This window comes from Meleagris gallopavo, chromosome 6 (genome assembly GCF_905368555.1).
Source record: "Meleagris gallopavo chromosome 6, MGAL_WU_HG_1.1, whole genome shotgun sequence".
Classification (NCBI taxonomy): Eukaryota; Metazoa; Chordata; class Aves; order Galliformes; family Phasianidae; genus Meleagris; species Meleagris gallopavo.
This window is the reverse complement of record NC_139409.1, coordinates 33,470,075-33,495,138: the sequence shown is the minus strand read 5'-3', so window position 1 is coordinate 33,495,138 and position 25,064 is coordinate 33,470,075. Positions and strand designations below refer to the sequence as shown.

The following is a 25,064-nucleotide window of genomic DNA, read 5'->3' as shown; positions in this document are numbered from 1 at the left end:
GAACAGATGCAGTCCTGAATGGCACTTTAGGCCCTCTGTTGTAATAAAAAACCAAATCCATGCAAGAAAGAAGTGAGATTTTAAAACATGCTTATTTAAAATAAGTTTATTACAGTGAAATAATAAAAAAGTCTGGCAGAAGTCTTAACAATATTCAAAAATAACACAAAAAAAAAACAGATGCTGTATCACGTGAGAGATGATGCAGATTGGAAACTCCAAAGTATTTCAAGATTGAACTGCTTATGACAGCACAATTTGTGCAATGCTTACGCTGGTGGAGGTGATTTCTGGGGCATGAACAAGCCCTTAGAATTAAAGTGTGAAGCAATATACCTTCTCTTCATCTTATATCTCAGTAAGGCTCACTGTAAGCCCAGCTTGACATTAATAAAATGAATGCCCAAAACTGGATTGAAAAATGCAAGAAAATAGAAATGGAAACCACAAAAGCAAGCTGCTTTGGTTTTCAGTTCAGTCACCATATTCCAGAATGCAATTTGTTTGTTTTGTTTCAAGTAGACAAAAATCACCAAATTTGAAGGTGGCTTTAAATGAAGGAATCAAATAATGTATTTGGGATCACTAAATGCTGCAGTGCACAATAAAGTAAACAAACATGAAACTTCCTTGTTTCCATATCCTGATTCTTTCTCAAATACAAACTTTAAAAAAAAACTCTTTAGCACATCCAGAGTATGGGGGTGCACACACACAGAATACTACACCAAGAAAGGGATATTAACAGATGCCAGTGAAAGGCCACATTTTGAAGAAATGCATGCCAATGTAAGAAGTCTGTCAGTGAAACATATGCCTGTGCTCAAACTTCAAAGCAAGTGCTTAAATCCTTGTGTGAACTGAGTAGGATGAGCTGCTGAACGGGTTTGCTCAGAGGTGGAGTTCGTGCTCTGGTCTCCCCACTGCACATGGGTGATTTCATACCAGAGCATGCAGGACATCAAAGTGTGCAGGGTTTGCTCACCAAGGGGCTACTGAAGGCAGCAAAAAGGTAGGAATTCAATTATGAATTCCCCCCTCCTCTCTGTTTCGTTATCGGTACTATGCATGCAAACAGAAGAGAAATAAGCCCATTAAAAATACAAAACCCGAATGCTTTCACTCCTAAGAGGTAGAGCTGCCAATTTTGAAATGTCCTGATTTAAATTTAATCAATGAAATTGGCATGGTTGTCCGAGCAGAGTATCTCAACCAGGGCAAAGCTTCAAAGAAAAGCAGCACGTTCTCCATCCAACTCTGTCCTTGCCACAGAATTCAGATCTGCTTTTCAAAGTTTCCCATTTAATGACTTATAAAACCTCCTACTTCACACTGCTATGGAGATGCTTTGGCTGGACAGCAACAGCTCTGACAGCAAAGAAGGTGACAAATGGGAGGAAGGGAAGGAGTGGGGAACAAGTGGGGAAGAGGAAAGATAGAAAGGTGGGAGTGTGCTAATGATGTTTTTTGGTTCTACAATTCAGGGGTCTTTAAAGCTTTTCACAAAAGCTGAATCAACGATAAAAAGAGATGGTGAGAGGCTCCAGCGTAAGCACACAGGTAATACCATTCTCTACAGTGGTCCACATCTCTTTGCCAAAACACATCACAAACAACTGGAGCACATTTTGGGCATACTTCTGTGTGGCCAGCCGAGCAAGTGACAATGTTCAATCTGTGAAACATTTTTAAAGCAAATGACTGCAACCTAAATCCTGATGATGCTTTACAAAAGGTTTGTCAGTGAAGGTTTGCAGTCCTTAACTTTAAGTGCATTTGTTGAAGGGAGACTCATATTACAACAGTATCAAGACAAAATGTTTCAATGAGACCTTAGCGCTAAAGCACTCGAGTATGCAATTCATACTCTACAACTGTAATGTCAGAGAACTTCAGGATGCAACTGAGTGCGGTGTCTTAAAATAGCAGAGGGGGCTCCAAAGCACAATTTGCTTTAAAAAGAAATATGTAATAAATAAAATAAATAAAAGCCTCCCAGTGCTAAGCAGAACTCGACTGAAACCATTTAGGAGCTCTGCTCTAATGCCAACAGCACTGTACTACAAAGGTGTGTGTATGATCTCTACAAAATATGCTGACAGCCATTATACAGCACTAGATAGCACTTCTTTTCAGATTGCTTTGGGATTTACCATGTCTCAGCAAGGATGTGCACTGGACAGACATTGTCTGTGTCATGAGCTGCATCAGAGTTCTGTACCCAGATGTACTTATTTCTCAAAAAGCAGTCTGACTCTCCTAGGGTAAGGCTGTGATTACTCTTATTTTGCCATGGCTAAGTAATATCCCTGAGAATATGCAACTGCTAGACACTGAAGAAAACAGCTGAAAGCACTTCTAAAGAAAAAGGACCCAAAAACTTCAGACTAGTGCAGTTTAAGAAATTAAAGCAATTCATATAGAGTACACAGAGCAAGGGTGCTGTTATCTGGGAGTCACAAAGACTGCTACCTGTATACAGGTCAGTTGTTTATAAATGTCAGCCACTAAACAAAGACAAAGAAACCCAACCCATCATCACCAATCAACGAGCCAAATAAATCAAACAAAAACTACCTACCACTTCTCCATTTCTAAATTTGAGGGCCAAAGTTAGTTGCTTGTCCTCTACAATTACTAAAAATAAGAACCATCTTCTATGCTTGTCAAACAAGAAATTATCATCCAGCTGTGTATTTGTTTACGTGTAACGATCTATTGCATCCTTAGAGGTAAAATTTTGGCATGAACTTTGAGTTCAGCTTTACAACACGCTGCAACATTTCTCAGTGGTAGTTTGAAAAGGTAGCATTCTTAAGTCTTAAAAGCGCTCAACATCCTGTAAGAACAGTGCAAGAACAGTGCAAGAAGCAGCACAAGTTTTGAAGGCAAGGTGACCTTGCTCAATTCCATCTCTACAAGTCCCCTATTAAACAACATGGACATTGGCATCTCCTGAAGCCACCATCTTCACAGAATGTTCCCAAGCAATGTTCCACAGTTTAGAAAGACCAACTTTATACAGAAGAGCAAGGCAAGAAAACCTGCTCTGAGGGTGGATGCCATGCTAATTACAGAATATGCACTGCAGATTACTTCCTATTTGTTGGAAGAAAGAAGAACTGTAAAAGTTGGTAATAGTTGAAGCTAGTGGCCCAATTAAGCTGTTCAGTTCCTTGCTTAAGAAATAAACCTTCTTTACTTCTTGTATCAAATACTGGGCTTGGCACGCTACTAACAAGCCAGTGGTTCTCTCACTAGTTGAAAAAACAAAACAGAACAAATGAAAGAAAAGCAAAAAATGCCCAAGCCTTTAAGTGCTGGATCTGTTTTCCTGCTACTGAGAAAGCTTACAGTTAAAAAAAGGGAAGTCAATTTTCATCATGCTTTCACTATTAATTTTTAGAGAAGACTGCTCTCTTCCTGGTCTCCCCACACACTCCTGCTATTTTGTGGCAATGTGGTCTCCATTACCTAATCACAGCATTAAGACCTGTTACAGAAAAGTTTCCCACATAATAGCTGAAAAGATTGAGGAAACCACCGGGGGTGGAGAGCTGGTTGTTCTGCTGTAGGTATGGGTTTTTTTTGCATTCATACTTTGAAGAAGCAGACAGTCATATCTCAAAGGCTCTCTGCTTCATTTTTAGCACTGCAAGTAGAGAAATAATTGAATGGAGCTTTGGTCAAAAGTTTTGACTTCATATTCAAACAAATATATACTAATTAAAATAAGAAAACTCCAAGAACTAAAAACCCTCTATCCTTCTGATTCTATCCTGGTGCACGTAGGGACTATAGATAGTCACAATTCAGAAAAGATGACAGGAACAAGAAAGTCATACTACTTAAATGCCCAAGTACAGTTCTAGTACCTTGCTGTACACACCAAGTGTGTCATTTGGTGTTTTCTTTACTCATCATATACTTTTCTTAAAGCCTGCAGTGCTAGGCTCCTGAGAAAAGATCAAGTATTACGTATGCAGAGAGACTGTTTTCTCAGAATGATGCAGCAGGCCTGAAGTACATTCATTTTAGTCAGAATGTGCTTTTTAGCCTAGCAAAAGCCAGTATTCATCCTGTGAGTATGGTAATGACAAAACTTCTCCTGTATTTATGAGGATTTACCAAGTTTATGGACCTCAAAAGGATTAGTTTTCTCATGAGTTATACTCAGCTCTTTGGACAAAGCTCACTGCTGAGAAACCCACTTATACCTTGACCTGGCAGTAAGTAACTCATAATGTTCTAATCTTCAACACAAGCAGGAATTTTACCCATTTACGTATAACAAACTATCTAAAAGGATTTCTTTATCACGTCTAATAGCAACTAGGTGCACATTTTTATCTGTATCAGTAAAGGAGGAAAAGAGCAAATTTTACCTTCTTACTTCCTAGCCACTTCTGCATAATTTTAGATTTTAAAGTCTGCAAATGGCATAATGTGCAACAACTCAGTGATAAATTCTAGCTTTCCCCAGGCTTTGCTATTTCATGCCCACTTTCATGAAGTCTTGGCCTATAATAGCAACCTAGGGACTTCAATAAAATCTGTTTTTTAAACTGCTACCTGTATTCAACTTAAAAACAAATATACTTTGTGTGAATTTAAAAAAATCCTAAACTCAAAATACAGAAAGAAAAACATTTTAGTAAATCAGGGTAATGGACATAATTTCAATGTCAGCATTGTGTAAAATGCTGTTTAAACTAGCTGGGCTTTGTTAGTCTGTGCCAGCTGGGGCTCTGGCTCACCAGCCCCAGCACTGAGACAATATGGGGCAAAGGAAACAAAAGTGGTACCAGTGCAGACAGAACGGCACTCCATGCTCACAGTCTTCCCTGTTCTTGTCATGCACACACTTTTCCTTCCTGCACCACAACATATGTTGCAGCACACTCATCTCAAGCAATACAGGCAGGAGCATCTTGTTGTGGAGGGCACTAGGAGAAATTTCCTTTAGATTTGGCTCACTATCAGGAGCCAGAAGGGAAAATGTGCTATAAACAGGTAGCTGGGACAGAACACAACGGCTAGTTCCAAGGCTGGTTCCCTGTGGAAGCTCAAATCACCCGCTACATGTGCTCATGGTGAAGATCTCTAATACTTTTAGAGATGCTGCACTAACAGAAAAACAAAACAAAACAAAACAACAATAACAAAAAACAACCAACAAACAAAACAAAACAAAACAAACAAACAAACAAAACAAACAATTAAAAAAAAGCTTCAACCCAAAATAAGGTAAAAACTCTGCATACCTGTTAAGCTGGCATTTAACCACCCTCTCTTCTACTACAGTAAGGCTCACTAGAGTGGGCAGCACAGGGCAAGGGAGAGTCCGAGCCAGCAGTGCCCGCTTGGTTCCATGTGGATATCATGACAGCTCTGCTGCATGTGCAGCTCCCACACAAAGTGTGGAAGCAAAGGGCAAATTCTGCTCCATTACTTTTACAAGGTGAAGGGAACAGGGAGTGAGGCAAGTGAGAAACAGTCCCAAACATTCAGTACAGACATAGTTATAACCTGAAAAGGAACTGTACCTCTGCATTTAAACACAAAACAAGCACAACAAGAAATAAAAACCGTACATACCCTTCCCCTAAACACTCACACCTCTCCCACCTGAAAAGCTACAGTGAACAGAAATGATGTTCAAAAAAATCTTTGTTAACAGACACAGTCCCTGAAGTTTTAAGACGCTGTCTTACTGTAGTCATACCACCTCATCTGACTCCAAACCATGTACCTCATAGAGAGTGTCCAAAATATTTAGCTGCTTTTCCATGGCTGGTAAGTAAATGTTGAGGTCCCTCTGCATTGCTTTGTAAAATGTTTCCTCCTGAGGATCACAGTCTTCTACAGACAGAGCTGCTACGAAGTCTTCGTACGTTGGAGCTGCCCTTAAAGCTAACTGGGAAAGGAAACAAAGCTTTTAGATTTGCCAAACAGAACAGGAAAATAAACCCAAGTGAAACTGTGAAAAATTTCTAAGACACCTAGATTGCCTAGACTTAATACATTGACACGTATATGGATATGTTAAGTCTATTAACTGATAAAGAGACTAAAATGTTTATTATCTCTGTGTAGATCTTCATTTTTAGACATCCTCAGAGATGCCTGATTTATAGGAAGAGTCAGTTTATCATATTTTGTACAAACAAAGAACAAACATCAAAAGTTAATTAAACAGAAAATCCAACGAAGTCTAGATTGTTAGGGAAGCTCCCAACCCAGAATCACACACTTCAGCACTGAAGTCCCATTCTCAAAATGCTTTTTAGAAAACTCTCCTCGCTATTCCTGCTTCTCCCAGTCTCAGTTATGATCAGCTGGCTGAGGCATTCCTTTTTCTTTTTATAGTCTCACTAATAATTTCTAGAGAAAGACACAAGGGGGAGCTGGCAGACTGGACAAAAAATAAACTAATGGAGTCAATATACGGAACTTCCATCACAATCTGCATCAGTCCTTCTCCAATGCTCATACACAAAGAAAGATAAATCCTCAAACAAGCAATCTCGCAAGTTCACTTATTTTAACAGGCCTGCAGGACTGAAGTGCAAAACACACAACAAAAAACAATACACATGCAAAAATAATCCATTTCAGGTCCAGAAAACACCCTGAAAGCTCAGTGCGAAATACCGTGATAGCTACAGTGTGCACTCTGAGGACAAGATCTAACAAAGGAATCTACTTATTTTAATGCTTCTATTTTTAATACCACATTAATTAAAAATAATAGAAGCTCTCAATAACAAGACCCCCAGGTTTAACAGTAGCTAAGAGAAGCACTTACCGCAAAGACCCCACGGACAACCCAACCATGGTGCTGCCGTAATGTCTTTCCATAAGCATTGTCTTAAAGTAAAACAAAACAAAACGAATCAACAACAAAAAAAAGAGATGTATATGTCATTTAGTTTTGCATCACCAAGGGATATTGCAGCTTAGGAACAACTAGTCAAGGATACATTATTGCATCCTGATGCAAATGATTGCTTTAAGCATTTAAGTTATGACTGAAAGGAAGGAAAAAAGGAGAGACAGATCAGGATTCTGCACTGGGGTCTCAGCTCAGCTGTCAGTCTCCTATAATGGCAAGCAAGTGCTCTAGCAGACAGGAAGGCAAAGGCAATTATTTGATTAGCTGTGCTTCACAACTAACTTTTCCTCTATTATCTAGTTCTTAGTTCAGTGCAAGTCTGAAAAAATATTACATGAGATGGAACTATTCCATAAGCAGATAGTTAGCCAGCTTCAACCCACATGGTTAACTCAGATATTGAACGAGAACTTTCTCTTTACATGTGAAAGCCAAGTTTAAAAACCCTCGAATCAGAAAACAGTCTTACTTAAAAACAAAAACATAAAACAACAGAAACTCCGTGCCTCTCTTGTGAGTGCTCCCAAGTGTAGCCTTGGATGAAGATCCTTATGCTCCTAGATAGCTCCACTTTCATACAGAAATTTTATATATAAAATGAACACCTTTGAGCCTCATTTTCCCAGTTTGTTACTGTCAACGTTCAATATCCTTGGCTTTCACTTTAATTTTTAAGTATCTGGTATCGTGTTACAGATTCCCTGAGCTGCATCAAGAAAATATCTCTTTTGCTGCATTCGGATATTTGGATATGCTCAAAGAACTGCGGACAGTCATTCTTGAAGAGCATATAAAGTCAGTAAAAGCAAGCCACAATATCTGCTCCAATATGAAATACTCCTCAGCTACCAGTCTAATGACTGGCAAATATATCCTTTTTATCTTTACAGTAAGAGACAATGTATGTGGAAGGTATACAGCAGTAAGAGCAAAGAAATAATGGGGAAGTGAGTACTGTGTAGCAAATAGTATTGCCAAGTCTATTCTCTGCCTTAACAACAAATATAGAGGCCAACTTCTCAAGGAACTGAAGAAATAAAACAAGCAACTGTGAATTTGGGAATGCTCTCACTGCATATCAGTGGAGATAATGGGTTGAGACTTTTCTCCTAAGATATGTCTGTCCCCCTTGCCAGAAGTATTCCTATTAAGCAAATATTTATGTGGCACTAAATCATGATTTAGCAATCTGCTTGATGATTGTCACTTTCAAAAAACAGAAATTTTCAGAAAAAGTTGTGTCTTGGAGGTTATTCATATTATTAATCACTGAAGAAAAGAAAACACATTCAAAACAAGAAGGAAAATAGCTACGTAAATTCAGAAGCACGTGAAGAATAAAGCAACTGGTACTTACTCAGAGCTGTTTGGATATTCTTTTCTCCATTCTTCACTTCTGTCAAAAACCCTTTCAAGAACTTTAAGCCTCTGCCAGGATGAAACAACAAAACAAAGAGAAATCATATTTATAACAAAGTAGTTCCCACAGAGTTCAGTACAGTTCTGGAGGTTTTGTAATGTCAATATACAGTCAATTTCTCATTTCCACATATCAGAGGGATATTCTGGAGCCAACTCAACACCCACTGCTTACAAAACTCAGAATTACAGAATCATTTTCAATCTGAACAAAGAAATGTAGCCATGTCGTCCAACCTCACTTCCAGCTTAAGGAAAAAAAATACTGCTAAAACATTTGTGCTGAAGATTGAAATGATCAGCATGATGTACTGTCCCAGCAGGAACAGTCATTCCCTATAACTTGTTCTGTTGTTTGTTTGTTTGTTTTAATAGAAAAAAGGCTGGCTGTGATTACTTTTTCAGGCCTTTTGGTAAAGTTGCTGTGACACAACTACAGGTAATACACTAATCTTGAGCTTAGTCAATTTAGGTGGAGCCTGTGAAAGTAACTAGTTTGCTCCATATATGTAAGCTTGTGCTGTGCCTTTGTTGCATTCTGATTGATTAGAGTTGAACTAGTTATAAAACTGTTACCTTTTCAGCCATAGGAGTGCCTCTGTAGCAGAGTTTCTAACTTGTGCTACACCTGCACTGACTTCATGGAGCACTATCTTCTGCAGGGTATCAAACTCTTCTTTGTTGGTTATAAATTTCTGATTTATTTTCTGGAGAAAAAAAAAACAAGAGGCAAAGCTTTGTTTTTGAGATTAAACAACATCCTGTCCCACGCATACCACTTATTTATCGAAATTCTTTCCTGCAAAGAGATATTACAGATCCCCCCCCAACAATGAGTTTCATCCTCTTATGCTCATTACATGTCATTTAAATGCTGTACTGAGGGATGTGGTTTAGTGTGAAATATTGGTGATAGGTGGACAGTTGAACTGGATGATCTTAGAGGTCTTTTTCAATGTTGGAGATTCTGTGATTCTGTGGTTGGGCAGCTGACTTATGTCATGCATTCCCCATGGCTGCACACAGTTCCATGTACACCTGGCTAGTCAAAAGGGGCCACAGATCTATTGGATCAGCCTTGCACCACAGCACTGCCTGGTTCTACCTGCACCAGGACTTGGCTCCTACTGTGAACCCACCACACAATGCAAACGAAAGCAAGTGGCTCAGTCAAGGATCTGCATTTTTTTTTTAACTGCATTCTTCCAGTGTTTGTTATCATACATTCAGGAGAAATGTTTTGCTTTTTTTTGTTTTCAACCTTGAAAAAAAAGCTATGAAGAGTCTCACTGTGAATACATTTATCTCACAAGTAGCAAACCTTTTCAGACTTAGAGATGGAAGAACTTTCAAGACGATCTAAGTTGAAGGATTCGTTCCCGATTTGCAGCTGCTGAGAAACTAGTTCTTAATGAGCTAATTTGCTCCTTCTTGAGTGAGGAAAGGTGTTTAATTCCTGTTTGACCAGCAGTCTAAAGTTAATATTGATTTCACCACATTATGACTTATGATTTTTTTCAGTGCAGAATCAAAGTCATATAAATTATGTAATAGACTTTTTACTTGGCAGTCAATTAAGTATTTTCCAAGTTTGGTTGTACAAAACAGTTGGATTTACTAAATACATGATATCTGTAAGAACAGAATTAGAAATATTTCAGCATTCTGATCAGGCAGATAGCAAAATTATCAAATGCTATAATGCCTTCCAGAATTGACTACTATGACAAAAATTCTTGGGGTCTGGTAGCTAAGGCAGATATTTTGTTTAAAAAGGTAGTGTTAAAAAATCAACAGTTACCTTGATGTTACCTACAAAATCCATTTTAACAGGAGCAAAAACAGTTGGTCCCAACTTGTCTAGAGGAAAAAAAAGGGTACATACTTTAAAATTATTACTCTTTTCAGTCATCATGTCCAAGTAACAATTTTATTTAATGTCTTAACAATATCTCTAAAAAGTAGGAGAAATTATAAGAACAACATAAACTGAAGTCTTTCTTTGGTGGAAAACAAGTCTGTATTGGCTGGAACAAATGTTAAAATACACAGACTTCCAAATGCTAAGTCCTCAGGATGCACACTTACAAGGACTTTACACCCACTGTTAGATTCAGGGACAATGGAGGTGAAGGACTGCACCAGCTGGAAACAGAAGTTATTTGGGGCATGGGGGGAGAATCAAAGAGTGACAATAGATAGTACAGCTGATGGTACAGCAGACAGCTGTACTGGATGCATAAGGAATTACGTGCTGTTCTTTTGAGGGGAAAAAAATTACTGTTCCAGACATAGCCATAGATTTCCAGACAGCTTATACACGGGTCCTATCTAAATGAGAGAGGATCCTCTATAAAGAGCAAGAATGAGAAACATCTCCTAGTACCAGTCACATTAATTCTGCTGGCGGGAACTACATATATTACCTTAATTCAGAGAAGTAAAAAATTTGCCAGAACAACTGATCCACCTTTTCTCCCAGTGGTGGCAGATAAAAGGACTCAGAGGCACCACAGCATGAAAAGAAACTGCTTACCCAGAACGGGCACAATTGCATAACATGACTCCAGAAACTCTTCTGTTGGTATGCCCTCTTCCTCCTGAAGTTCAATATCACTGAACCTGGTATCCAAGACAAGCAGGAAAGATTGTTACTTTAACAATGCCTTTTCTGTAACTACTAAAAACCAGAACTGTTTCATGCTTACTTAATTTGAACAGAATTAAAATTTATACAAATTAAACCACCAGCATAGTTTTTGGTTTAATCATTTAATGACTGCAGAAAATACACATCTGGTGGCATGTGAAGCATGTAATTACAAACAAGGGAAAAACCCTTCCACTCCACTCTGTACAACTGATTTTACAAAGGGCATCTTCATCCATTTCTGTGTTGTATGCATTCTTGTTACATATTATTTCAGCAAATTAAGCTTTGCAGACAGAACAGACTTGAAAATGAGTCAATTAGAGGCTTAAAAAGTTTTATCATCTTCGTGATTTAAATCTGCAACATGTACTACCTATTGCTCATGACACTGAAGAAAGTAGGAAACCCATTTTCATTTTCATCTTCTTCACATAGAGTCAATCCACTTAAAGAGTTTGTTTCTGACTGCAGGAACTTCTGGGAATCAAGGCTTCCTACAGCTTGCAGCTTGTTCTCTCCATCTTTCTTCATGCCTTAAATTCAAAGGAAACAAAAGAATAAATAAATAGAAAAAGAAAACAGCCAAATACCATACTATTGTTACTGTTCCTCAAGATGTGTCCTATTTGAAGGAAGGCATTAAGATAACTGATCATGTAAGTTTTCCCTGCCAGCACCATGATACCACACTTCTACTGCTCTCAGTTACTAAGACAACATTTAGACCAGTGTTCTTCCCACTATTTTTAATCAGCCAAACCAAGTACCAGGCTGCAATGTCAGCAAACTCACGCATCCTCAACAAGGACAGCCTTGAGGATGAGTAGAAAAGAGCTTCGAAAAAGCTATTATACACAGGTCAGTACAGATTGATCTGTTTGAAGGAAAATAGTTCTCATCCAGCTATAGCTTCCCCAGTACTGGTAAGTAGCACTGTCCATTTTCAGAAGCTGACTTATTTGCTTTTCTTGGTAAGTAAAAAAGTGCCTGTTTAGGTGGGTAGTGCTATGATATTAAAGGTTGCTACATTCTCGTGACTTGAAATAATAACCTTGAAGTTTCCCAGAAAAAGATCCTGTTGCCTTTTCCCCCAGTGTAGTATATTTTATTTCTCCCTTAGGGACAAGTGCATCTGCTTCATGCGGAGGACTACAAAATCACTTCCAAAGCCAAACTTATCTAAGCTTTATATACCCAAAGAAAGGTCACATCCATGCATGGCAAGACCTCCTGACTTCATAGGAAACTGCAGGCCAAAGCACATCCTACTGCCACACCATCAAATAAACACCCAGAATTTCTCAGGGAACTTGTCTTTCCAGAAAAGGAATACTTGCCAATGCCAGAAAAGATTTATAGACCCCAAGTGAAATTGAACTTCTGGCAGAAGAGATTCAGCTGCAACAAACTTTCTTCCTCTGAAGATAGCCTGAAAGCAATTTTGCAGCAATCTCAATCATTTGCAGAAACACTAAATAAGCCTGGAATGTGTGCTGGATGAAAAGGTGAAAAGAACCATTCACATCTGGTAACAGCAGCAGCAATGAGACTTCACCCATGGTACCCAGGGCAAAAAAAAAAAAAAAAAAAAAAAGCCACACAAAAAAGCCCAGAGAAAAATGACCTCAGCCATCACTATATCCTTGCCTTGTTTCCAAGCAAACAAACTCTGGTAAGGAACTAGAGTTTGAAGGATGACCTGCAAAAAGACAGAGGAGTCAGAGAGTAAAGAAACAGCTCATGTCCACAGTGAGGGCGTGAGTGCCATGCATCAAGACCAGGGACTTCTGAAATCCCTAATTCAAATAGTAAACCCTAAGTGACAAAAGAGGAAAAGCTCTGAGATGAAGACTTGTTACAGTACTTCAAACGTATAGAGAAATCAAATCCACAGAAAAGATTTTAATAGGCTTGATTTCAGGACAGCTGGGAAAAATACTGGGAGAAGACACCTCTTGTCAGGCCAGGAAGTATAAGAGGTGCTTTCTAGTTGGAAGGAAAAAAGCTTTAGTTTTCCATAAATATTTGTCAGAACAATCATTAGCAACTACAAGGTCAACCCTCTGACATAGGCACCTAAAACTTCAATGCTCCTTTCTGACACTGCAACCCTATATACTAGCAGAGGTGCTGATTTTCCCAGCAGAGAGCCTCTGGGAATTGAATACTTGCTCAAAGATCAAGAAGATCCCATGCTCTGCCAGAACATATTGGTGCTCATGTCAATCAGCATCTAGAGGAACCTGCACCTGTCCAAAAAAAATGAACTTATTTATTCCCCATTCAGTCCTAAGATCAGCAAGGGAAAGAACTAAGCTGAGAAGACTTGACAACGCGCAGGTATCAGACTAAACTACACTGACATTCCCTTTCCCAGGAAGCAAAACATCAGCAGCACTCTCACAGGCAGCCTACACTGCCCTCCACTTATACCACAAGAATGACAATGCTGGATAAAAGATGGTACACATACCTGCCGAATCTTCTTCAATATGATCCTCAACAGAAACATCTCTGCTCCCCTCATTTATTTCCAAGTTTAAACATGCTAGACTTTTTATAAAGGTTTGCTCTTGCTGGTTAATTTCTGCTTTTACAGAGCCGTTTTCACAGGGGTTCAATTCCATCTGTCTGAAGAAAGTGAAGGAATGATGGTTAGTAGGAAACAGTACTTCTTCCTGTGAAAACACACAAATAACAATACAGGAAAAACAGTTGCCACAAATTACATGCTGTCACAGACTGCTCTGAGAAAAATAACTTCTCTACAATAAAAAAAGTAACAAGGCCACCTATCCACAGCAAGTATGATATATGTTAACAATGTCAGTTTTCAGAATATCAAATGTACTGGCAATAATTTTTATTAAAAAGAGATGCAATCAAAGAAGTTCAACTGATTACAAAAAATGGAAATCACAGGAGGTATTGTAACCAAAAATCATCCCTGTGTTAGTGCTTTTAAATATTATGTATATAATATATAAAAACACTTCTTGGCATTTTATAATATTTCTTGCCATAAATAGTATAGCTTGCTCTCCATCAATGATTTAATGAGCTTATGGAGTGGAACCTAAGATGTAGGGAAGAGCATCAAGGTAGAAAGAGATGGCTGGTGACTGGCCAGGAAGTCACACAGTGGATGGTTGGGGAGGAGAAAAATAAAAGGGAAAAGGCTGAGAAGGAAAAGAGATGAAGTGGGACGAGCTAGCTCCTTTTTGTTGCATCTGTTCCCAAGTATATGGCTCAGAGCAATATAATTCTACCTGTACTCACTACTGATAATATCAGAGTAAAAATATGGAAAGAACAGACACTATCAGAAACAGATTAGAAAAAGATTTATAGTAAAGATTTATTATACCTTTCTGTTGAGGTGTGACTGGACAAGATCGAGTGTTTTATCTGTAAGATAAGAGGGGGTGGGTGGGGAGACACTCTCTATAATGAGAAGACTGTATTGTGTTTCAGAACTTTGCATTTTAACAAATCCAAACTGCAGCCAGCAGAAAAGCTAGGCATAGGCCCAAAAACAATATGCAGAGAAATATGAAAAATATGACAACATTATTATATTGGAAAGAAAAAAAAAAAAAAAGAAAAAAAAATTACTTCTTTCAGAAGCTAGCTACCTAGCAAGTGCCAAGTGAGATGCCATACAGCACATGTACAAAACTAGGGCAAAGTGTTTTCCTTGCAATGATATTTTCTTTACTTAAAAAAAAAAAAAAAAACAACCTGAAAAACTAGGATAAGAAACATGAAGCCAGGCACGAGATACAGCAAAGTGAACTCACTTCCCAGGTGCAGTGAAGAATCTATATTCCTACATACACCTTAACCAGCTGTTTGCCAGAGATGCTCCAATTTTACACCTGTTGCTATGGATTCAAGATTCAAGAAAGCCATTAAAAAGATAAGCTCATCAGCCCTGGTGGCACATTAGACAGATGTGATGCTGGTAACTCAGGAGTATTAATTGCTGTGAGATCCCACAATCAACCATCCTGGCCACACAGTCAGGATATTTTAAACGCCACTGTCTGCATCTGGATCAGGCCCTGAAAGTTAATGGTTAATAGCTTCCACCTATAATTAAGAGTTAAGAGATTGGCCACAAAAAAAAATAAAATTCATTATCTGCTTCCACAAATGCTACTTTAAGAAACGGCACCTTCCACACCAAGACTGATAGAAAAGGGTACCGGTCCCTACCTTGTTTGTTCTGAGAACTGCTAAGTGTGGGGATCCAGGAGGGGTCTGATGTAATAACTCAGAAGTAAAGGCAGTATTTGCAATCTGCATACATTCTTCAAGAGTCTTCAGGAAGGTGTCACACGTCGATTTCAAAAGAGCTCCCACATCGATCCCACTCTGTAGGAATAAGCCAATTGGAACACACAGACACACCACAGAAGATCAGCTTGAATCAACTAACATCTACAAATCCCATAACTGCTACAGACATGAATTGTTGTTTGACAAAGCTGTTGTTTGGCAAAGTGTCAGCTGGTGAGAGAACTGGCATCCCATATTACTGGGCCTACGCCCCTTTATAGCATTGCTGCTTTCACCAGTTTCTCTCTACAACAAGCAGAGTAGATTTGTATTATAATATACATATATGTATATTTAATATATATAATATATACCTTTTAAATTACACATCTCTGATGTTAAAAATACATTAAATATAAGCCTTGCTGTATTTAATAGTGGTACTCACCGGTAAGGGAAATGAAAGTAAACAAACAAGAAAGATAACAGTAACTTCAAAAATCCCACAAGCAAAAAAAAAAAAAAAATTACTGCAACTGAAAAACACACAGAATGAAGTAACACATTGCCAACAGCAATACAGTATTACTTCATTTAAACAAGAACTGTTGTGTGGGTATGCAATTTCCCATAGGTCCTCAGCAGAAAGACAGTGCAACAGTAAGTGTGAACAAATACTGCACTGGCTAACCAGAAGAGTTCAGAAAGCTTAAGTCTTTATTGAAGAGGTCTACACCAAAAATAGAGCTGTACCTCAGGATCTGATACAGCAGAAATGCTGGCTTCCTTAGTTTTATGCACTTGCTGAACAAGAAGGTTACAGTATAGTCTAAGTTCAGACATTTTAGTCTTCAAGGCTTCTGTGTTTTCAGTGAACTCTAAAAATGAAAAAAATAGTAATGTTGAATTCAGTGTATCCATCTTGCAGTATGTGATTTTGTAAAGCTGCTGAGACATTGTTATCCAATCTAATTCAATGAATACTACCGTGTTTCAAAGCATTTTCTATAAATTCGAAAAGATGAGCAGGGATGGCCAAAGATTACACTTGTGACAGGTAAATACGTTTCACTATTTGCTGCTGTAGGCAGGATCAGCATGTTCCTAGGCTCACAGCACAGAAAAATAACAAACAAGTAGATAACATTTGACCTCAAAGGACCTTATAAATAAGACAAAATCCCAACATACTGTATTTTTGTTTGTTTTCACTAAGTAGCAAACAATTACATTGAGTTAAAGAACTGGGATTCTACCTTCTGAGCAGAAAACACTGGAGGGAAAAGACATTTACTTTCAAATACAAAACTTTATGTATATCTTTGAGTCATAGAACAGTTGAGGCTAGAAGAGATCAGCTAGTCTGACTCCTTTGTTTAAAGCAGGGACAGCTAGAGCAGGTTGCTCAGGACCAAGTCCAGACAGATCTTGAATGCTGCTAATGCTGGACTCTACAACCTCTCTGTGCCACCTGTTCCAGCGCTCCACCACTCCCAAATAAAGATGTTTTGTCTTGTATTAATGGCATTTTGTGTACTCTTCTTGTACTCATGGAAAACATCAGCACAGTTTTCAAAATATTTATACACAGCATGTCTTAAGGAGAAGTATTCAAATCCCTGCAGTGAGAGCTAATGCCTGACACTGCTATGTAGAGCTCCCACATCTTGGTGTTTATCAGCACCAAAGGCCTGAAGCACAGCTTGGACACAAAGATCAAGTACTGATTTTGTCATCTTTGTGTTTCATCTACTAGGGGTTGGGGAAATAAAATGCAAACGTGTGACTGCAAAAGGGATTTCTTGCCTTTTTCCTTTTGTGTCCTGCTGTCTGTCAGACAGGCTTTGGCAGTTCCTAGTGCAACCAGCCACTTTTGCCTCTCAACTGCATTTCTTGCTTTCAGATAGAAGTATTGTTCCCCTGGGATGATCAGGTCCATTCGTGTATTATCTGCAGGATGAACTGGAAGCAACACAGATTTCAGGCCAGCTCCTCCACCCTTCCCAGCCCAACTGAATATCCCAACAGATATGCTAGCCTCAAAACTCCCCCACTGCCATTTTGTTACTTCTGAGCAAGGGAATAGACAGGACACATGTACAGCTGTGGGTCAAAAGGCTATGGAAGACAGCTTTGCAATCAGTACAGTAGCATTCGGGAGCTGTGCCTCCCATGGCAAGTAAACCCATTTGAGAGAGCAGTATTGAAGTTCATTACTCATATTTTTAGTTTTAGCACTTTGTGCATAGGAAGAGTCACTTGAAGCTCTGTGCTACTATGGCTCAGCAACACACCTCCACATAGAATATCCACTGTATGAGACTTGCAGCTCTTCTAACATTTTCAAAATACTACAGAATAAAAGCTTGTACATAAATCAAGTTCCTGATTTACTAGAAATATATAACATCAAGATAAGAGCACAAATAGCTCTCGTGACCTGAAATCTCATCTAAAATGCAATATATGCTTATTAGCCAAACCTTGTGCAATTGTGTCACTGCATCTGACTTACCTTGAATTTCACACACAGCCATTTGGATGCTTCCTTTGCAGCCCTTCCAGGCATCTTCCTGAGAATCATAGTAGGACAAGATACCACCACAGAGAAGAAACCAACGAGGCTGCCAGCCTAAAAGACAAAACTGTATTTCTCAGTTACTGCAACCCCTGCAGTTCCACCACCTCTCTAATTCAAGACTTGCTGCAAATAAGGCCTCAAAGATTCTCGGTTCCCCCAAGAAAAATAAATTGTTAAACAGGTAAGATTGTGACAAGTCTGGGTGTTGTACTCTACGACCACTGCTTGCCAGCAATTACACATCCTTCCTGCAGGCAGGTGGATTTGAAGGCTGTCAGCTACACTCCGGAGGTATATTCCTGAGATGCCATATGTCATTTTCAGTAGTTATACTAGCAAGGTATAATGGAGCCTTTCTCTCCTTAAAGCACCTTCTCAGAACACCATCTCTCAGTTCCATCCACTGCTTCTCAATCCACCCCTTCATTCTCTCCAGAAGTCAGCACAGCCGTCTTGCCTTATGTATCTTCCTCCCTTCAGAAAGGCCCATTCCAACTACCCTCAGAAACAAAGGCAAGATCTTATATCAAGGGAAAGAGGGGGAATACACTGATTTCTGAAAGTTGTCTTTTAACAAAGCTTTTCTCAATAGCTTGTGAGATTCCCATGCTGTCCCTATAAAAAGCAGCCTGTAATTAATAACTTGCACTTCTGGATCCATTCCAGGAAAACAATGAAAACACCAGGCTAGACCAAAACAAATAATTTTGAGCATTGCTTTTGCCCACTCTGCTGCCCAACTTCAAAACTAAATTATCCCTTCTGTTTTCCTCTTTTGGAAGCACTTCTCCAGCATGAAAGGATACAAATAAACAAGACTGAGTAGCCACCATTTATTTCTAATTAAAAACTAAAAGCTCATTAATCTAAGAAGTAAGAGAGCAACGTCACTGGAGCAAATCAGCTTTCATTCCTGAGCTGCAATAAGCTTCTCTGGATAGGGCCAGAGCTGAGATACCCATGTTCCACACTGGGTCAGCAATCTAACAGGAAAAAAACACGGCCACCACGCACCCAGCACCCCAAGAGCCTGAGCTCCTTGAGGAGTGACTGCTCTTAACCAGCTGGCTTTAAGCCAGTGCTGTAGCCAAACATGACTCGGTTCACCCTTAGAAAGTTCCAAAGCCCCAGACAAATAGTAGGAGATGGGTTTTGTTCTGTGTATAAGCAGTACCACAGCACAAAGGACAGCCTGGTCTATACATTACCAAGCCTTTGGGGAAATGGGAAAACAAATTAAACATAAAGCCTTCTTCATAATCTTCTAGAGCTCCTCCAGTATTTTCTAGAAGAATATAAAAGTGTTGTAAATGCCGAGGCATTCTCAAAGGTTCTTTATTTTGCTTGAATGGTAAAAACTACAAAGATTGAAACTTCTGAAGGAAAAAAAAAAAAGAAGAAAACAACAAGTTTGGTTCTTATTAGTCTTGTCACCGAAATAAAGTAAGTATCCTAAAATCATTATTTGTATGGAGGAGCTCACAAAAAAAGGAGGTGATTGTTGAGCAGAGAGAAGCAGTTCATTGCTTCAGACACTTGATGGCACAGATCCAATCCCTTAAATAACACAGTGTCACAGTCAATACAGGCCTCTAATTCAGTCTGGAGATCCAGCTGGTGCACACAAACTATTTCAGCTTTGCTCATGCAGCTGATGCTCTACTAAATTGCATCTCATCAATCAAAGGCTAAGCTATCAATTAGCCAACATACAAAGCACTCTGCCCCTGTCATTTCAGATGCTGGTTAAAAATGTCATGAGTCAATATATTTTGTGGAGGCTTTTGTTTGTTTGGGGTTCATTTGCAGTATCAGCAATTATCTGTCTTGCCTTGCAGAACCTAAGTCTTCTTTATTAAGAAGACATTAAAAGTACAGAGATAGACAACTGTTAACTTGAGCAGCATATATTTTCTGAACACAATCATCACTACTCTAATAAAATGCATTTCAGTAAAAGCAAACAATTAAAAAAAAAGCAATCACAGCAGGATTCTGTCAGAAGATGCAGTAACCACCTGGTTCTCAATGCCACCGGAAGGTTATCCTAAACAACCAGCTAAAAATAGTGTGTGGCTGACAAATCCCGGACAGTACAACAGGGTAACACTCTTCAATTACAGGCACTTCACATTCACAGACAAAGAGCAGAGAAAGAAAAGAACCAAGAAAGAAAAAGCAGCAAGAAGATACTTCCATAAGCACAAATCCTGGCTTTATTCGGTTTTATTCTCTACCCATAAACTCTAGTAGGAAGACTGCAACTGCTGGAATGCAGGCTTCATCTGAGATAGAAAGTTAAAGCCAAACCTCTGGTGAGAGCACTAACACAACAGCAGAATTTACTGAGTCCATTTCTATTGCTGGTGTACAGGCAGGGCAAAATGTAGCACGTGCTTCCACAGCTTGTCTTAGAGGCACAGGGCCATTAACAATAAACACCCAACAGACACTGGTTACGGTCCTAATAAATACCGCGTTTCTTTGTGAAACTTGAAGTTAGTACCTGCAAAGCCTGGAAGACCAAATATTGTCCACCACAGAAACAAACATTTAAGAAGTTTCCCCAGTCTGAGAGATCTGCCTACTTCCATCACTACACTTCAGGAAGTTTGGATGTGCCTACTGCTGAGTAAACTTGACATTTCTTGATAACACTGCTGAAATTTGGACATAATTCAAATTTTAATGTTACACAATTCAGACTCCAGAAAGCTCTGGTTCCAAAGTACCAAGCCTGGAGAAACAAAAAACAAAAAACCCCACATTTAAAGACACGTAGATCATGTCAGACATCCATAAAGCCAAACCATCTGGGAGAATTACATACTCAAGAAGTCAAACTGATGACCTGGAAAACAAGCTGCAATTAAGAGATGCCAGTTCCAGTTGCATTTCTAAAAGGCACAAAGGCAAGACACATAGGCTTTTATTAGTACTTGCTTCCCAGGACAATTTTCTAATACTTTATGCTTACTAATTTCTTCAACATAAGCTTCAACATAAGTCTTTAGAAAAACATATACAATAAATAAATAATCCTTGGATTTCTTGGACCTGAATTCAGATTTTAAGTGTGGATAGGAGATAACTACGAACCTTCCACATTACAGCAACATCCACCTAATAGGAGCCTACACCACATCCCCATCCTCGCTGCTAATATCCCAGCAACATGACTCTGTGGCAGCCCTCTGCACTTGTTCTTTGCAAAGTCACGAGAGACATCTCACAGCAAGTGCAAACAACCTCCATCTCTTCATCCCACCCTGGGTAGGGTAAGCAGTGTTCAACATACTTCCACCCATCATCTTATCTCCCAGCACCCAAGGTATCACATCCATGACTGATAGGCTGATGAGAGTTGCTGGAAAAGCTCAAACAAGCCCAAGGCAGTGCTGCTAGCTTGCAAAACCTAAGTGAAACGCTAAGTTGCCAGTGCTAATGCAAGCCTATCAATGTAATATAAAGTTTGGATCTTTGCTAAACCCAGCCAGCCCCTCGTTATTCAGATAGTAGCCATTGCCCAGAATACACCATCTTATTATCATGTAATTGTTACTTACAAAACGCCTGCCTTCCAGTGATGAAGAAAACTAGGTTTTCCAGTAAAAGGATGCATCTTCAATGGTCACAACACAGGACCGAGTCAAGAGATCTTATTTCCAGCTGCCTGTCACCCTGCTGAGCTGTCCCAGGCTGTGCTGATAAACTTCCTTCTCCACTGAGCTCCCTGCACTTCCTCAGCTGCGCAACACAAACACTCCATGTCAGCCCACAAGCAATCCTGTTGATTTTAACACACTGATATCTGAAGAACATGGCATGGATTCTTCTGTCAAAGAGAGGCAATAAAAATCTCCATGCTGCAAATGACAAAATGTTTTCAAAACCCCAACTTGTTTGCAATCTCAAATATTAGGAACACACACAATAAATCTTAAATTTTTGATCTTAAGAATTAATTTCTTTTACTTCTTATGAGATTAAGTTCAGTTCTCATGTCCACACATTTAATGCTATCACTCAGGAACAGTATTCAGAGGAAGAGCACTTTGCACAGACAAAGCTTGAAAGTTTCCCTTTTCCCTGCAGAAACAACGCAGGAATGGGCTATCCTGACAGAAGTAATGTGCACCAAAACTGCTGCATTTCCAAACAGCCCAAGGCTATGAAAGGATTTTGTGAAGGTGCAACCTGAGGCACGGGAATGCATTTTGCAACCTTAACTCTGCAGTGAAACAACTTGGCCAGGATAAAAATCCACTCATGAGGGACAGTAGAAATGCAGTGAATGAATGGGATCACAATTCATATACCTCTGAGCTGTTATGCTCTCACCTCTCACCTAGAGAGCAGCTGCCAGGAATGCCTGCAGGACAACTTTGCTATGGAGGATGTGCATGGTAACAAAAGGTAGCCATAACAATAGCCTCTAAAAGCCTTGAAATTCACAGATATAGCGCTTGAGCCACTGTGTCACTTTTTGTCACAAATTCATCACTCTCGACGGAGAAAAGTGGTGCAAGTGAAGCACACAGCAACTAGAACTGGCTTAAACACAGAAACCCTTTCCCAAATGTTTTTTCTCTCAGAAGTCTCACAAAATCCAGCCCCATTCCAAGCACAACTGTTAGCACAATACTTGCAGCACTGGAAAAGCAACCTGCCTTCACAGAGCAACTGTCTGTGTATTTGCAAATGAGCTCTATAGCCATGGCCAGCTACCCTTAAGAGGAATGGAGAGCATCATCCCAGTAACCAGGCATTTTTAAAAGGGATGGTGAAAGTACAAAGGGCAGAGAGGGGATTGATTGCTGAGGGTGATGAAGGCAAAAGTGCAGCAAATCTGCTCACTGCTCAGACGCACTAATTTGAGTCACGTATCAAAATTCCCCTCCTCTGTTTCACTTCCCCACCTTCTGTCTGTGACCTGCGCTGTGGTTAACCTGCTAACCACAGTCAACACAATGACTTTACCAAAACACACAAGACAATCTCTACCATCATTCTGCCCCACCTTCTGCTTGTGTTCCCTGTGATCGTTTATTTCCGTGCAGAAGGGCAGAATGAAGAGGCACCGGTACTGCAGCATACCTGCTGGGAAGTGCTGTGCTGCTCTGCAGCTCCCTCACCTACAGAGGAGAGAGGGGACACTGCCGGCCTTTCCTGCAGCCTCATCCAACTTCTCTGCTGCAAAGCACGGTGCTCATTTCCAAAAAGGTATGACAGAAGCAAGACTGCTGTGTGAAGGAAAAGCAGGGGAGTGAGGGAGGTGTGCTTGCAGAGAATGGATGGGAAAGGTCAAATCACACAGACAATTACACAAAATGCAAAGACTAACACCCAGTCTGACAGCAGACACGGTCAGTAACGCTGGTCAGACCACTGCCCTTCTCATTTTATGCAGTCACAAGCTGGACTATAACCAGAGCCAAAAAGAAGGAGAAAAATGATAAACAAAAGCTTTTAGGAACCAAATGTTTACTTAATGTGCATTTTCAATTACTTCTTCCATCTAAGAAACAGAGGACTTTACTTTTCAGAGCTTCGTATCAAATAGATGTGTACATATCCTGAAAGGTCAGATTTCTTAAACTCTGAAATCAAAAACTCATTCTAAGCAGTAGCATCCAAATATCCAGAGATCTACGTATCCATAGCTATAAACATTTGAAAGACCTTTAGCTTTTTTTAAAGTTTCCCCTCAAGTTTTTTAAGGAAGTCTGAATCATTAGAGACATGAGTAACTTCAAGCTCTACGTGAAGCCTGAAATCTACTGCTTGGTGCTGGCTCTTGGCATCTTGGAACAAACTGCAAAGAATTCAGAGTGTAATGATAAAATTACAGGGAACAAACCATAAAGGCAGATGAGAAGATCCAGTTGTGGTATGTGGTGCGATGCAGCATCACGAGCAATGGCATGAATGTGAGGGTGCCTCAAGGAAGATGAACTTGGCAGGGTCAGAGTTACTCAGCAAAGGGAATATTTAAACACCAGGAAAAGGTTAGAAAAAATAAAACCAATCAAAGCCACTTCTCTAAGCACATAAAGAATGCTAGGCAAATCAGTGGAGGCAGTCAGCAGTTTTCTTTCTAATGACTAAGCTGCCTTTGATCCACAAGCCAAGACCTGATACACCCCATCCCTTCCAGAGTCAGCCTCAGTCCTGCCTGGGGCCTGTTAACCCAGGTAAAGCATGCCTTATGCTGAAGATCTGAGCTTAATTGAATTTCAGTAGTAAAATTATAGAAAAATCAATCAAAGTGCCAAGATGATACATACATAATTGAAAGAAAGTATTCCTTGACTCCACCCTATTTCCCTTCGGAAAATAGCAGCTTGCTCATTCTATAAAGCTTGTGAGAAATCAAAATCCCAGCTTATTTTTACAAGACAGTCTCCGAAGAATAAAGAAATTTATTTTATTAATCACAGTGCATGATTAACAAGAAGCGTGACTTGCAGCCTGAGTTCAGCAGAAGCATCACGTGGGAGGCAGCTTCCAAGCAGAAGTGAGCAGTTTGTGTGTGCAATCCATCTCTGCTCTCTACTTTTCTCTGTTCTGCAATCAGCAACCCCCCTGTTTGGGAACAAGTCACATTACAGCACCGCAGCCAAAAGTCTGCTTTGACGCTGTACGTGCCAGAGAACTCTTAGCTGGCCTGGGCCACGGGCAGCGGCACAACCTACCGAAGAGGCATAGGGAAGGTACAGGGTGATGCTCTTAGCACTCAGACTGCTGGCTACAATAGGCCTCACAACTTTCACCAAACAACGCTGAGATAGAGTTTTGGCAAAGGATGAAATGTAGGAATTTTTAAGATCAAATTGCATGCTCTGATCACAGACTTGGCTGAGGCTATCTAACTTGCATGCCTCCAAGATTTAAGATAACCAGAGTTTAAGGGTTTGTAATTGGAAGTTTGCTGATGCATCGTATTTGCCAAGTGAAAAAGTTCTACCACCCTTAATACTTCAGCAATGATTCTTACAAAAGGCCCCATTCTCTTTAATCTGCTTCAGAAGATGAGACACAGAAAAGAGTATCTGATCCCTACTCTAGGGAATGTGCTTTAGCAGAGGGGTTGGACCGGATGGTCTCTGGTCTCCCAGTCTCTGCAACTCTGTAACTCGATGAAAGTTTACATGACCATAAAAAAATAGTAGTAATAATGACATTGAGAAACCACTGTCCGGAAACCACTGTATTGGGGGATAAAACAACTCTGA

The 25,064-nt window shown here is 39.7% G+C and overlaps 1 protein-coding gene across 7 annotated transcripts in view; it reads right to left on the bottom strand.

The window, feature by feature from the left end:
* The window catches only part of PLEKHA8 (pleckstrin homology domain containing A8), a 29,846-nt gene that overhangs the window by 2,975 nt on the left and 1,807 nt on the right, over positions 1-25,064 (bottom strand). For 5 of the 7 annotated variants that reach the window (XR_014883931.1, XR_014883932.1, XR_014883930.1 and 2 more), the window contains exons 2-14: positions 17,764-17,880; positions 17,055-17,210; positions 16,002-16,126; positions 15,186-15,344; positions 14,335-14,375; positions 13,441-13,598; positions 11,341-11,500; positions 10,851-10,936; positions 10,116-10,174; positions 8,891-9,021; positions 8,253-8,323; positions 6,809-6,870; positions 5,753-5,917 (exon numbers count right to left, since the gene is read on the bottom strand). Coding sequence is in view for 3 of the 7 variants with exons in the window: in XM_085226280.1 (XP_085082406.1) it covers positions 5,753-5,917; positions 6,809-6,870; positions 8,253-8,323; positions 8,891-9,021; positions 10,116-10,174; positions 10,851-10,936; positions 11,341-11,500; positions 13,441-13,598; positions 14,335-14,375; positions 15,186-15,344; positions 16,002-16,126; positions 17,055-17,210; positions 17,764-17,880 (1,490 nt within the window). In the remaining 4 variants the exon portion in view is untranslated. Of the gene's footprint in view, positions 1-91; positions 5,918-6,808; positions 6,871-8,252; positions 8,324-8,890; positions 9,022-10,115; positions 10,175-10,850; positions 10,937-11,340; positions 11,501-13,440; positions 13,599-14,334; positions 14,376-15,185; positions 15,345-16,001; positions 16,127-17,054; positions 17,211-17,763; positions 17,881-25,064 lie in introns of those variants that run through there. The other 2 variants (XM_085226279.1, XM_085226281.1) reach the window with 2 other exon arrangements.